Source organism: Schistocerca americana, chromosome 1, assembly GCF_021461395.2.
Source record: "Schistocerca americana isolate TAMUIC-IGC-003095 chromosome 1, iqSchAmer2.1, whole genome shotgun sequence".
NCBI classification, from domain to species: Eukaryota; Metazoa; Arthropoda; class Insecta; order Orthoptera; family Acrididae; genus Schistocerca; species Schistocerca americana.
In genome coordinates, this window is record NC_060119.1 from 414,000,978 (window position 1) to 414,016,487 (window position 15,510).

General features: G+C 40.6%; 1 protein-coding gene across 1 annotated transcript in view; it reads right to left on the reverse strand.

The window, feature by feature from the left end:
• Positions 1 to 15,510, reverse strand: part of LOC124602110 (telomerase-binding protein EST1A) — a 338,716-nt gene that overhangs the window by 267,093 nt on the left and 56,113 nt on the right. Inside the window, exon 4 of the mRNA XM_047136296.1 lies at positions 3,044 to 3,267. Within this exon, the coding sequence (XP_046992252.1) occupies positions 3,044 to 3,267 (224 nt within the window). The remainder of the gene's footprint in view (positions 1 to 3,043; positions 3,268 to 15,510) is intronic.

Here is a 15,510-nt window from a genome sequence, read left to right on the forward strand (position 1 = left end):
CCAACTTTTTTCTGCTCCACTGTTGCAAGGACAAAACTATGAGGGCAAGCTGAAAAGTAACGCCTCTGAATCTTTTATGCGAAAACTCTTAAAGCTATTTAAATAAAACATTAAAATTCTACATGTTTATTCTTCATGCCTACCCATTTATTTCTCAACATAGTCACCCTGATGAGAAACGTATTTCTTTGGACAAGAGGCAATTTGTTGACACTGTCACTGTAGAATGTATGACTTAACGGAGAGATCACCTCATCTCTGTTTGCACCATTTCATCACTATCAAAGTGAAGTCCTCAAAGGTGTTCTTTAGGTGTCAGTAACATGAAAATCAGATGGAGCAAAGTCAAGTCTGTAAGGGGGTTGATCAATGCAGTGAACCCAAGACACTGGATTGTTGCAGATGTCGCAGTGCTCATGTGCAGTATGGCACTGCCATTCTGAAGGAAAGGGTGCTCCACCTGCGGACAAACTCTTAGAATTCAAAACTCAATTACAGCATGATGTTTCTCACACACCAACATAGTTGCATTACACACTGCTATGTTATACATTACTATTCGGAGGCCTCTAGTGCGAGGGGGCTGCAAATATGTAGACATGGAGAATAAAGCTGTAAAATGTTAATAACCTTTGTTTAATATAAAAAGTTTTAGGAGTTTCCACATAAATTTAGTGGCATAACTTTTCAGAATGCCCATGTACAATGAGCACACTGCACTTGTTTTCAAGTAGATCATGCTGAAGATAACTACACCAACCATCTCATCATTAGGACCAAAGAAGCGAGACAGTTGGCTCACATATATACCCTGTATGACCAGAAGGACAAAGAATGCTATAATGCCAAGCATAGACCAGTGAGAGGCATCCCAGGAGACTTACATCACAGCTGAATAGGTTGCCAGAATAACTCGTCATCTGCTGTCCAGAAATTCTTACTTACTGATGCATTTCCACATAGCCCGTCATCAGAACATCTCCTGGATAGCCCAATTCAGCACAATTAAGTTATGGAAAGTTCTGCATAAGGCCTGCAACCATGAAGTAAACTTGAAGAGACTTACGCTACTGCTGAATATCCAGGAGATGTTCCAATGATGGTCTGTGCCCAAAAAAGGTCAATACATAAGAATTTTTAAATAGCAAATGACAGTTAGTCAGCAGTGGCAGAAGTCTTCCAAGTTTACATCATGGTTGCAGGCCTCCTGCTTGACTTTATGTTGCACCTTATGTACATCCCATGAGACTCAGTATTGATTTTTAAGCCCATGCGAAAAATGGGACAATGGGGAAAGTTACAAAAGCGCTACTTTGGCCCATAATGTATCCTTTGCTGGTTATCGGCTATCATATATGAAGTCTAGCATTATGACTCATCATAAAAACGACAAAAGCACAGAAACGTCTTCCATGTCCTCCATAAGAAACCCTGCTCCAGCTTGAGGCACAGATTAGCGATAGGTGCTTCTTGCTCAAGGAAGTTAGCATTGTTGGATGGCCTGCAGCAGGCTGCCAGTTCCAATTCATTCAGCAGCAAATATTCAGTATTGACCAATTATAGAAGGTTCTCAAAATTGCTTATGTTTGTGTATCCTGGAATATTCTATGTCTGTATAAACAGAAATGCTCTCCGTCCAAGAGTTCAGTTCTGTTCTGGCTGTACATTGGTGTATGTAATAAATGTGCCTTCAGTGCCGAATGTTGTACTTCACTAATGAGCCAACTTTCAGAACTGGACTTGATTTTTCTTATGACATGATAATAGTACACACATTTTTGGGGTTACTGCAGTCAAGATCCTTCAGATTAATAGGATATCAAATGAAATGATAGTATTTAATCCACCTTTGTCTTTCACCTTCTTGTACAGAAAACCTCCTATATGAAAGAAGACGAAGTAAATATTCCAGAATTCAAAACCAGAACAGCTGTTAAGTGACATAAAAGTAGATATCTTAGGTGTTGCAAAACAACTCAAATCGCTTAAAAAAAGGCAAGTCTTCCGGTCCAGATGGTATACCAATCAGGTTCCTTTCAGAGTATGCAGACACAATAGTGCCTTTCTTAGCAACCATATACAACCGCTCACTTGACGAAAGGTCTGTTCCTAAAGACTGGAAACTAGCACAGGTCACACCAATATTCAAGAGAGGAAATAGGAGTAACCCATTGAATTACAGACCCATATCACTGACCTCAATTTGCAGTAGGAATTTGGAGCATACACTGTAATCGAACATTATGAATCACCTTGAGGAAAACGACTTATTGCTACATAACCAACACGGATTCAGAAAATATCATTCTTGTGCAACACAGCTAGCTCTTTATTCCCATGAAGTAATGAGTGCTGTCGACAAGGGATCCCAGATCAATTCCAGATTCCTAGATTTCCAGAAGGCTTTTGATACCGTTCCTCACAAGCGACTATTAATCAAATTGTGTGCATATGGAGTATCGTCTCAGTTGTGTGACTGGATTTGTGATTTCCACTCAGAGAGGTCAAGTTCATAGTGATAGAAGGTAAATCATCGAGTAGAACAGAAGTGATATCTGGCATTCCACAAGGTAGTGTCATAGGCCCTCTGCTGTTCCGGATTTATATAAATGATCTAGGTGATAATCTGAGCAGCCCCCTTAGATTGTTTGCAGATGACGCTGTAATTTACCGTCTAGTAAAATCATCAGAGGATCAATTCCAATTAAAAAATTATCTAGAGAGAATTTCTGTATGGTGCGGAAGTGGCAATTGGCATTAAACAAAGAAAAGTGTGACGTCATCCACATGGGTACTAAAAGAAATCCGATAAATTTTGAGCATCTTCCCATGTGCCATTCGAGAGTGGAATGGTAGAGAAGTAGTATGAAAATGGTTCGATGAACCCTCTGCTAGCCAGTGTGAATTGCAGTGTAACCATGAAGATGCAGTTGTGACATCTCTACATCAAACACAAGTTACGAATATTGTGTATTACCAACAACAATTAAACCATTTCAAAAAGGCTGCCGTAAGTACAAAACTTTAGCTTATTTCAACTCACCTGCGCGATCTTTTTTTCTTGCGGCTTCGAGAAGATGAAGATGTATGTGCAGTAGCCCCACTACCTCCTCCACCACCTGAACTGTCAGGATGCAGAAGACTTGTTAATGATGAACTTCTGCCCATCTGCTGAGCTTCACGTTCACTCTGTTCCACTTCATCTCCCCAGTCTTGTGGAAACACTGAACTTATTGGGGCCACACGTTCCACCTCTTCACTCCAATCCTGTGTAACAGAATAGCTGCATCAACATCAAATCAATAAATATAAAAAATTCTATATTCTGCATTAAAAGCATTTTTGTTTGCCTCAAACCATATATGAAGTCACCTAGGATGACTAAACACTCATTCCAGGTATCATGCACTAACCCTGATTTGTATCCTCATTCGTCACCATCTTTGACACTGAGTAGGGATTTCCATAAACAATGTCAATGACACGAAGTAAATTAAATATTTATAAAAATCTTTTTCAACAGCTAAGACAAGAAAGACCGGAAGAACAGTTGTAATCAATCTTTTAAGGGATACTGTACAATCTTTGAAATTTATACAATTCTGCTATCTCAATGCTTTTCATTTATTTCATTACTAAAGTAAAACCACAAAGATAAAAAATTTGCAAGGAGTAAACGAGCACCATTTTTAACGTTTTGGGGTTACCAACATAGCATCCAACATTTACAGGTCCACAAACTGTTCTTCAAAATTTTATAAAACTGAAGTAAAAAGTGAGGGAAACAGAACTATTACACCATCACACTGAAATTCTTGGAGAATCGGTTCATCAGATGTAAAGATCTAATTTTACACGGGATGTGTTAATTTGTATGTGGCTGGGAAATCAACATGAAACTGAATACACAAAAGCAATAACAAAGAATTTTACTTCCTGTAACACTGCACAATGCACAACAATCCATTGTAACACATCCATACAACTGCTTTTCGGTGGTGGTGGTGGTGGTGGTGGTGGTGGTGGTGTGGGAGCCCAATGCATAAAACTGGTGGTTAAATTTAGTAATTAGTATTTTAAGAACAATAACATTTGAAGATACAGCTACAAGTGCCCTTGGAGTCTATTCTGACTACTGGCTGAATAGTTGGGTACAGTATGCAAAGATCGGCACAACAACAGCAACTAAGAACATTAGAAAATGAATCAGAGACTCATTAAAAAATGTATTTTTAGACAGATGAACACTGATCACAACTAAAAATGAAATAAAAAAAGAACTGAACAAAGAATGGAAACACATCTGGAACACAAATACATCACTATTTGTTTTTAGTGCCGATATTACATTATGTAATGAATTAAAGAGTTGTGTGAAACAACCAAACCATATTGTCACACCACATTTTCACTTCTCCACTTAAATAGCACCTTGTACCTCATTAAATCAAACGCTAAAGACAAGACCACTCAAAACAAATATTATCATTAATATGTGCAACTAACTAGTCTGCAGTTAATTTAAGTACATTTACAAGCATGCTCTGCAAATCATTGTGAAGTGTTTGGCAGAAGGAACTTAGCATGGTACACCTTACAGTTTCTTTCCATTCATTCAAATCATGTTAGGAATGCAGGAAGAATGACTGCTTAAATGCTTTTGAGCATGCTGTAATTAGTTTCACAGTACGATGGGATCAATTTGTATGCAGCTGGAGGACATTATCAGTCTTTCACTTAATACCAGTTCCTGAAATTTTGTAAATGGGGTTTTGCAGGATATTTCATCTAATTTCAATAGAGTTTTGATTTAAATGATTTAGGAGTAAAGGAGACCCCCACTGAATAGCAGAAGTATTGAGTCCACAACATGCACACGAAAATCAATGTAACTTTGTTGGCTTTTGGAAACATCCTTTAAAAACGGGGAGAAAGACTGGAGAAGTGAGAGAAGGGGTGGGGAGGCGCACACACACACACACACACACACACACACACACACACACACACACACACACACACACACACGGTGCCAGAACTGCAGTGAGGCAGATGGAGTGGGGTGAGGGGTTGTGTCAGAAGAGGGGGTAGAGGGAAAAATATGGGGGTAGAGAGAAAAAGATGGTGGTAGAGGGAAAAAGATGGGGGTAGAGGGAAAAAGATGGGGGTAGAGGGAAAAAGATGTGGAAAGTGGCACGAGGGGGTTGAGGAGGGGTAAACACATACTTTGATGATGACGTGAAGGTGTGGAGGGGGGATGGGTGACAGGTCAGTGGAAGTTCAGACTGTTGGGTGGAGGGTGTGGGTGCTGTGAGTTAGTGGCTATTGTAGTCAAGAGGATTAAGGAAGTGGAGAATGTATCACAAGGATAACTCTCATCCATGCAGTTCATAAAACCTGTGCTGAGGGGAAAGATGCAGGTGGTACAGGTTATGAAGCAGCCACCTGTGCCACTGTGTGGTCAACTCTTCTCTTGGCCTTAGTTTGGCGGCTGCCATTCATTCTGGTAGACAGCAGGTTGGTGGTCATGCCCACATGAAATTCTGAGTAGAAATTGCAGCAGAGGTGGTATAAGACATCTTACTCCAGTCCCGGTGCAGGCTTATAATATCATATCGGAGGCAGGGCCACCTCTGAAAGCAGCCATATCATATACCACCCCAGCAGCAATTTTTGCATGGCATTTTCTGTGGCATAACCTACCAACCAACTGTGCCTCACAAAGAACAACCACCGCCAAACCGTGCCCAAGGGAAGAGTTGAGCACCCAGTGGCACAACATGTGGTTGCACACAACATGCTTAAGATCAGTGGTTGCTTCACAACCTGTACAATTTGCATCCTTCCCCTCAGCATCAGCTATCCTGAACTAGGTAGCTGGGAGTTATGCTTGCAAGACACCCTTCACTCCCAGATTCCTCCTGGCTTCCATCTCCACTAAACCACTGCAACCACACACTCTGCCCAACAGTCTCACCTCGCACCCCTTCCCATTCCACACCTTCATGTCGTTATAATATGGCCCCACACGAATTCACCAGCTCCAGTGCCCATGTGTCGCGTTACGTTCCCATCCACCTGCTGCCCCGCCCCCTCACTGTTATACTCCACACCAGCTGGCTTCCTCCAAGCCACCACCTACTCCTCCACAACATCCCCCTCCCACTTCTTGCTCCATTTGCAATCCCTCCCCCTCCCTCTCGCTCTTTCTCCTTCCACTCACCCTACCTCACACAATCCCTCACCACAGTCCACTAGCCTCATTGCAATCCCAGCATTGTGTGTTCAGCTAGTACACTGCAGCTGCACGTGTGTGTGTGTGTGTGTGTGTGTGTGTGTGTGTGTGTGTGTGTGTGTGTGTGTGTGAGCACGCACTCTAGCTCATCAAAGGATTTTATGCAAAAGCTACCAAATTTTAGTACTTCTGTGTGTGTCTCTCGACAACTCAATGCTGTTTCTATTTGGTACGTGGTATACTTTACTCCCCCCTCACGAACCATGGACCTTGCTGTTGGTGGGGAGGCTTGCGTGCCTCAACGATACAGCTAGCCGTACTGTAGGTGCAACCACAATGGAGGGCTATCTATTGAGAGGCCAGACGAACTTATGTTCCTGAAGATGGGCAGCAGCCTTTTCAGTAGTTGCAGGGGCAACAGTCTGGATGATTGACTGATCTGGCCTTGTACCACTAACCAAAACGGCCTTGCTGCACTGGTACTGCGAACGGCTGAAAGCAAGGGGGAACTACAGCCATAATTTTTCCCGAGGGCATGCAGCAGCTTTACTGTATGGTTAAATGATGATGGCATCCTCTTGGGTAAAATATTCAGGAGGTAAAATAGTACACCATTAGGATCTCCGAGCGGGGCGGGGACTACTCAGGAGGATGTTGTTATCAGGAGAAAGAAAACTGTCGTTCTATGCGTTGGAGCGTGGAATGTCAGATCACTTAATCGGGCAAGTAGGTTAAAAAATTTAAAATGGGAAATTTTGCACAGAGCATAACTTAATCAAAGGTTAAAGTTAGATGCAGTGGGAATTAGTGAAGTTCGATGGCAGGAGGAACAAGACTTCTGGTCAGGTGAGTACAGGGTTATAAACACAAAATCAAATAGGGGTAATACAAGAGTAGGCTTAATAGTGAATAAAAAATAGGAGGACGGGTAAGCTACTGCGAACAGCATAGTGAACGCATTATTGTGGCCAAGATAGACACAAAGCCCACACCTACTATGGTAGTACAAGTTTATATGCCAACTAGCTCTGCAGATGACGAAGAAATTCATGAAATGTATGATGAGATAAAAGAAATTATTCAAATAGTGAAGAGAGACGAAAATTTAATAGTCATGGGTCACTGGAATTCAATAGTAGGAAAAGGAAACGTAGTAGGTGAATATGGAACGGGGATAAGAAATGAATGAGCAAGCCGCCTGGTAGAATTTTGCACAGAGCATAACTTAATCGTAGCTAACACTTGGTTCAAGAATCATAAAAGGAGGTTGTATACATGGAAGAAGCCTGGAGAGACTACCAGGTTTCAAATAGATTATATACTGGTAATCAGGTTTTAAATTGTACGACATTTCCAGGGACAGATGTGGATTCTGACCACAATCTATTGGTTATGAACTGCAGATTGAAACTGAAGAAACTGCAAAAAGGCGGGAATTTAAGGAGATGGGACCTGGATAAACTGACTAAACCAGAGGTTGTAGAGGGTTTCAGGAAGAGCATTAGGGAACAATTGACAAAAATGGGGAAAGAAATACAGTAGAACAAGAATGGGTAGCTTTGAGAGATGAAATAGTGAAGGCAGCAGAGGATCAAATAGGTAAAAAGACGAGGGCTAATAGAAATCCCTGGGTAACAGAAGACATACTGAATTTAATTGATGAAAGGAGAAAATACAAAAATGAAGTAAATGAAGCAGGCAAAAAGGAATACAAATGTCTCAAAAATGAGATCGACAGGACGTGCAAAATGGTTAAGCAGGGATGGCTAGAGGACATATGTAGGGATGTAGAGGCATATATCACTAGGAGTAAGATAGATACTGCCTAAAGGAAAATTAAAAGAGACCTTTGAAGAAAAGAGAACTACTTGCATGAATATCAAGAGCCCAGATGGAAACCCAGTTCTAAGCAAAGAAGAGAAAGCAGAAAGTTGAAAGGAATATATAGAGGGTCTATACAAGGGCCATGTTCTTGAGGACAATATTATGAAAATGGAAGAGGATGTAGTTGAAGATGAAAGGAGATATGATACTGCGTGAAGAGTTTGACGGAGCACTGAAAGACCTAAGTCGAGACAAGGCCCCGGGAGTAGACAACATTCCATTAGAATTACTGACAGCCCTGGGAGAGCCAGCCCTGACAAAACTCTACCATCTGGTGAGCAAGATGTATGAGACAGGCAAAATACCCTCAGACTTCAAGAAGAATATAATAATTCCAATCCCAAAGAAAGCAGGTGTTGACAGATGTGAAAATTACTGAACTATCAGTTTAATAAGTCACAGCTGTAAAATACTAACGCGAATTCTTTACAAACAAATGGAAAAACTGGTAGAAGCCGACCTCAGGAAAGATCCGTTTGGATTCCGCAGAAATGTTGTAACATGTGAGGCAATACTGACCCTACGACTTATCTTAAAAAACAGGTTAAGGAAAGGCAAACCCACAGTTCTAGTATTTGTAGACTTACAGAAAGCTTTTGACAATGTTGACTGGAATACTCTCTTTCAAATTCTGAAGGTGGCAGGGGTAAAATACAGGGAGTGAAAGGCTATTTACAATTTGTACAGAAACCAGATGGCAGTTATAAGAGTTGAGGGGCATGAAAGGGAAGCAGTGGTTGGGAAGGGAGTGAGACAGGGTTGTAGCCTATCCCCGATGTTATTCAATCTGTATATTGAGCAAGCATTAAAGGAAACAAAAGAAAAAAATGGAGTAGGAATTAATATCCATGGAGAAGAAATAAAAACTTTTAGGTTCCCCGGTGACATTGTAATTCTGTCAGAGACAGCGAAGGACCTGGAAGAGCAGTTGACCGGAATGGACTGTGTCTTGAAAGGAGGATATAAGAGGAACATCAAAAAAGCAAAATGAGGATAATGGAATGTAGTCAAATTAAATTGGTTGATACTGCGGGAATTAGATAAGGAAATAGACACTTAAATAGTAAAGGAGTTTTGCTATTTGGGGAGCAAAATAACTGATGATGGTCGAAGTAGAGAAGATATAAAACGTAGACTGGGAATGGCAAGGAAGGCGTTTCTGAAGAAGAGAAATTTGTTAACATCGAGTATAGATTTAGGTGTCAGGAAGTCTTTTCTGAAGGTATTTGTATGGAGTGTAGCCATGTATGGAAGTGAAATGTGGACGAGAAATAGTTTAGACAAGAAGAGAATAGAAGCTTTCGAAATGTGGTGCTGAAGTTTAGATGGGTAGATCACATAACTGAAGAGGAGGTATTGAATGGAATTGGGGAGAAGAGGAGTTTGTGGCACAACTTGACTAGAAGAAGGTATCAGTTGGTAGGACATGTTCTGAGGCATCAAGGGCTCACCAATTTAGTATTGGAGGGCAGTGTGGAGGGTACAAATTGTAGAGGGAGACCAAGGCACGAATTCACTAAACAGATTCAGAAGGATGTAGGTTGCAGTAGGTACTGGGGGATGAAGAAGCTCGCACAGGATAGAGTAGAATGGAGAGTTACATCAAACCAGTCTCTGGATTGAAGACCACAACAACAACAACAAACTTTACTCCTGAATTATTTACATTCTACCTGAATTTTAATTCAGATTTTTCAGTACTTCCATTATGCTCTCCTGTGACCATTCAAGCTGCCCTTCTTTGTATAAATTGAATATTCCCTGTTAAGTCTTTTTTGGTATGGACCCCACAGACTTGAGCAATATTCTAACAAGGGAAGGCCCACAATATTCGGACAAGTAGTAAGGCATACTACTTAGGTGATTTTAGAATATTGCATGGGGAAGTTTTACACATCAGTGATGTAATGGTGCACTGTGAAGCTGAGCATGTGCCGGCGGCGGTCATGTAGTCAGCATTCAAGCTCCGTAATCATTGAATACCTGGATTGAGTCCTGTTCTTTTTTTATTTATATTTTTTCAACACTAGTAATATTATTTACTTTATATTACATTTGAAATGTAATATAATGAAAAAGTATGTGTATTTGCATGAAGTTTCATTGGATTCCCAACGTTATTTGGATGTTTACTAATTTTTCGTTATTATAACAAACCTTATGCAACTTAAAAACTTCAATAAGCACCTTCAACTTGTTCACATTTGATTGCCAATGAACAAGAAATTGCTTCTCGTGAAGATGCTGTTAAAATACATTCAATCTCACACTGCTAATTTTCGGTATCGATACTTACAAAATGTTGTGCTGCACATGGTTTGCATCCAAATGGTGACTAAAGACAAAATTTTTAAAAATATTGTTTTTCCTTAGAAACTCTGATAATTCATTCTGCAATTGGGAAAACTGCATTCATTCAATGGAGTAGATGCTGTTTTAATTCATGGTTTTAATGTCTGTACGAAAAATACCATCCTGCTACTTGTAATGAAGAACGCACATCCAACGATTAATGATACATTACTCTCATATTCGGGCATATTGTAACTCCTCGTATTTTTCAAGAAAGTTATTTACACCTTTATTTATCAATGTTTGACTTGGCTTTACAAGCCTGTCCCTTATCATTGAAACATGTGTCTGCTGATCAAAGCATCCTGATGTGCAGCAGTTCTCAGTACCTTTCCTGAGTGCAGGCTTAAGGGTTTCAGAAATCATAACAGGCAACATTTTCTGGAAAATAGTGTCAAACAACCAAATAACATTGGAAATTCAATAAAAGTTCATTTAATTATACATGGATTCTCATCATATTGCCTTTTAAATGCAATATGTAATGAATAATATCACTACTGTTTAAAAAATATATTAAAAACATGAGCAGGACTTGATCCAGCAAGCCACCAATTATGGTGCTTAAACATTAAACACACAAATGCTGCCGGCTTGTGCTCGGCGTTGCATAGGTACATCTCTGATATGTGACTCTCCTCTTGGGATTTTCTCGAAATTGTCTAAGTAGTACACCTTACTACTTGCACATTATATTATCCTAATGGACTATTAAAAGTGTACAAAGGCTGAAGTAATTCCATGATCCGAATGTCTTGGCCTCCCCCAAAGATGGGATGCACAAGTGATTTGAAATTTGTCTCCTCTGTAGAATTAAATTTTCACTCTGCAGCAGAGTGTGCGCTGATATGAAACTTCCTGGCAGATTAAAACTGTGTGCTGGACCGAGGCTCGAACTCGGGACCTTTGCCTTTCGCGCGCAAGTACTCTACCATCTGAGCTACCAAGCATGATTCACGATCCATCCCCACCACTTTTATTCTGCCAGTACCTTGTCCCCTACCATCCAAACTTTGTACATTGACTGCATTTTACCAGTATCCTGCCCATGAACCGAACTCTTTCATCTGCTTACCTACTAGCCTATGTTATCATTCTATTTCAGATTCTACAAATTGTTATATGAAGATATTTGTATGAATTGACTAAATCTACTTGTGAAACACCACCTTTCATTTCTATACTTCTGAAGCAAGTTGCTTGCCTTTGAATATTTGAATATTTCTGCAAATTTTTTTTCAGTCAGAACTTCATTATATACAACAATCATCTGCAGGAAATCCAATGTCACTTTTAATATTATCTGCGATGTCATTAGTCTACAGCAAGATCAACAAGGGTTCCAACACACTTCCCTGCGGCACACCTAGAGTTACCTCTACTTCTGTCGAAGATGCTCTGTCTACAGTAACATGCTGCATCCACCCTATCAAAAAATCGTCAATCAAGTGACAAATTTTGTTTTATACCTCATATAATCATATTTTTACTAATAATCACTAGTGTTATATGAAGTCAAATGCTTTCCAGGAGTCAAGAAATATCCACTTGATTGCCTTGATCCATTGCTTACAGGATGTTTCAGAAAAGTGCAAGTTCAATTTCACAGTATCATTGTTTTCAGAATTCACACTGGTTAACATGGAGATCATTCTCTTTACAATGTCTCATTATGTTTGAGTTCCAAATATGTTCTAGGATTCTACAACAGATGGATGTCAATGTAGTAGGGCGATAGTTTTATGGATAACTTACGCTACCCTCCTTGCAGACAGTTATGACTTGTCTCCAGAATGAGATTTTCACTCTGCAGCGGAGTGTGCGGCGGGTAAGTGCTCTACCATCTGAGCTACCGAAGCACGACTCACGCCCGGTCCTCACAGCTTTACTTCTGCCAGTATCTCGTCTCCTACCTTCCAAACGAGAGCCTTGCACAATTTTAGCTATTTCTGAACCCCAAGGACACTAATAGCTATAGTACTCATCTTCGCAGCGGTGCAAGAAGTAAACTGGGATAGTACTTTTCCATCTTACTTCATAAAGGAAAATTTGAAAATGAAATTCAGCATTTCTACTACTGCTTTTCTGCTCTCAATTTCAGTTACTGTATCATCCACGAGTACCTGGAAACCAACTTTTGTGCCACTGAGAACCTTTAAGAATGATCGGAATTTCTTTCAGTAATATTCTGGTATAGAGCTCATTGAAGGCTTCACCCATTGTGCTCTTGCCAGCCTAATGTGCTTCAATCAGCATCTCTCAATCTATAGCTCTATGATTATTACTAAAACTTATTATGCGGCAGTCACTGTTTCCTTAGCAGCTTGCTTACAAAAATTGTATACCATGGAATGTTCCACCCTTCCAGAACTGTTGTACTAGGTACATATCTATCCAGTGCATGCTAAACTGTTCTTTTATACTAGAGCCATATACTTCTCCTACACCAGAAGCGGCCAAGATTTCAACTCGTAGGATGAGCCCTGGCCTGAGTGCCAAAGTGCTCAGCCCTGCTACGTGTTTTCCCCACCACCACACCACAATGTCTGAGCATGCAAATAAATTTTGAGTGTTGTTTAATTATTTTGGTGTGCTGAAGATGTAATTTTTATGTGGTACAAACTGCCAAAATACGGACAGACGCAGGTAATTTCACAGAGTTTCACACTCAAGTTGCCACATAATCCTGACTTATTTAGTTTCTTAGTTGAAAAAAGGTCTTTCACACAAATATGTGACAATGTAGACCTCCTGGATAGTTTTAACCGAAAAGACCTTGTAGGTCAAAGACATCCGCACATCCATAATGAGCTTTCAACTGAAACGGCACACAGTCTTGAAAATGGACTTATAAAACTATCACTGTAATTCTTTCAAGGCCACAATGAATGCATCAAACCTCTGGTATTCTTTAATGCCAGATTAAAACTGTGTGCTGGACCGAGACTCAAACTTGGGACCTTTGAATTTCACAGGCAAGTGCTCTACAAACTGAGTTACCCAAGCACGAGGTACGCCTAGTCCTCAAGGCATTACTTCCGCCAGTACCTCATCTCCTACCCTCCGAACTTCACAGAATCTCTCCTGCGGGCCTTGAAAGACTAGCATTTATGGAAGAAAGGATGCTGCGGAGACATAGCTTAGCCACAGCCTGGGGACTGTTTCAAGAAAGAAATTTTCTCTCTGCAGCGGAGTGAGCATTGACACGAAACTTCCTGGCAGATTAAAACTGTGTGTCAGACCAAAATCAAACTCAGGACCTTTGCTGTGCGTGGGTGGGACCAACTGAGCTACCAAAGCACAAGTTACGACCAGTTCTTACAGCTTTACTTCCACCAGTACCTCGTCTTCTACCTTCCCAACTTCACATAACCCTCCACCCCCCAGGAGAGCTTCCGTGAAGTTTGGAAGATAGAAGATGAGGTACTGGCAGAAGTAAAGCTGTGAGGATGTGTCATAAGTCATGCTTGGGTAGCTCATTTGGCACAGAGTTTTAATCCGGCAGGAAATTTCCTATTATCGCACACACTGTTGCAGAGTGAAAATTCAATTCTGGAAACATCCCCCAGGCTGTGGCTAAGCCACTTCTCCACAATATCCTTTCTTCCAGAAGGGCTAGTCTTTCGAGGTCTGCAGGAGAACTTCTGTGAAGTTTGGAAGATAGAAGATGACATACTGTTGGAAGTAAAGCTGTCAGGAAGAGTCATGAGTTGTGCTTGGTTAGCTCAGTTGGTACAGCACTTGCCCACGAAAGGCAAAGGTCCCGATTTCGAGTCTCGGTCTGGCACACAGTTTTAATCTGCCAGGAAGTTTCATACCAGCAGACACTGCACTGCGGAGTGAAAAATTTCATTCTATACTGTCTTTGAGAGAAGGTTTCCCTTCTATTATGCATCCCCATTGAATCAGAAAAAAGTTACCTTGCAATGCCTTACTGTGGACAGTGAGCAGTCAAGTCCACTGAAAATGGCCTCGAGATGACTGGGTGTTTGTTTTGTCCTCATCTTTACATTATCACTCATGAAAGAGGCGAGATTGGACTGAGCAAAGGTTGGGAATTTGTACGGGTGCTGATAACCACGCAGTTGAGTGCCCCATAAACTAATCATCATCATCATCATCATCATCATCATCATCATCATCATCATCATCCACTGAAAATGCGAATTCTGCAATGTGTTTCGGATCTTCTAATTTCCATTCCTGCAATCCTTTTTCCATCATAAAGTCAGCAATAGCAAGTTTTAAGTCGTAAAATTTTTTCCAAGCATTTCCCTTGACCAACCTTCTTTGCGAATAATGTGAGGACTCCAGAAATTTTATTTATCATACCACCAATTTCTTCACGTGCTCCATGCCAGCAAATTTAGCACAAAGCGTATCTTGATGTAGAGAACAATGAACCCTATCTGTCAATCTTAATTTTTTACACTTTTATTGTCGACTAGATCTTTAAATTCTTTCTGCATGATATTGTAATGTTGTTTCATAGCAAATATGCAGTACCCGTTGCTTATGCGAATTCAGAATTCTCATCCCTCTCTTTTGTCACTCCCATTCATTTTGAAGGATTGTGACAATAGATTGTTAAGACTGCTGCTTTTTGTGCAAACAGCCGTTGGACCTAAAAATGTCCTTCACACCACAAGCAAATAGCAAAGGATAAACAGCGGAGGCACGATGATTCTGCCGAGCTTGGAGAGTTGCACTGACTGAAAAAATGCTGCAAGCAATGTTAAATGAAATGTCACGCTGACTCATGTTTTTCCAAGGAGGACTGAGTGAAGACAAGTAATAGGCCAGGCCTTAGCCCATACACGACTTGTACAAGCTGCACACATGAAGTTCGACACATCATGGCCAGCACTGTCCTACAGACTCTTGCCCAGAACTAAATGTTTCCAGTTCTTCTTTGAGATATAACATGACTGCCTCTCTATCTAGCTTGCTAAGCATGTAAATCTTCCTACTAAGTTAATTTTGCACATTAGTAATCACAGTGGTGTTACAACTACTTCATAGTCACTCATACAAATTTC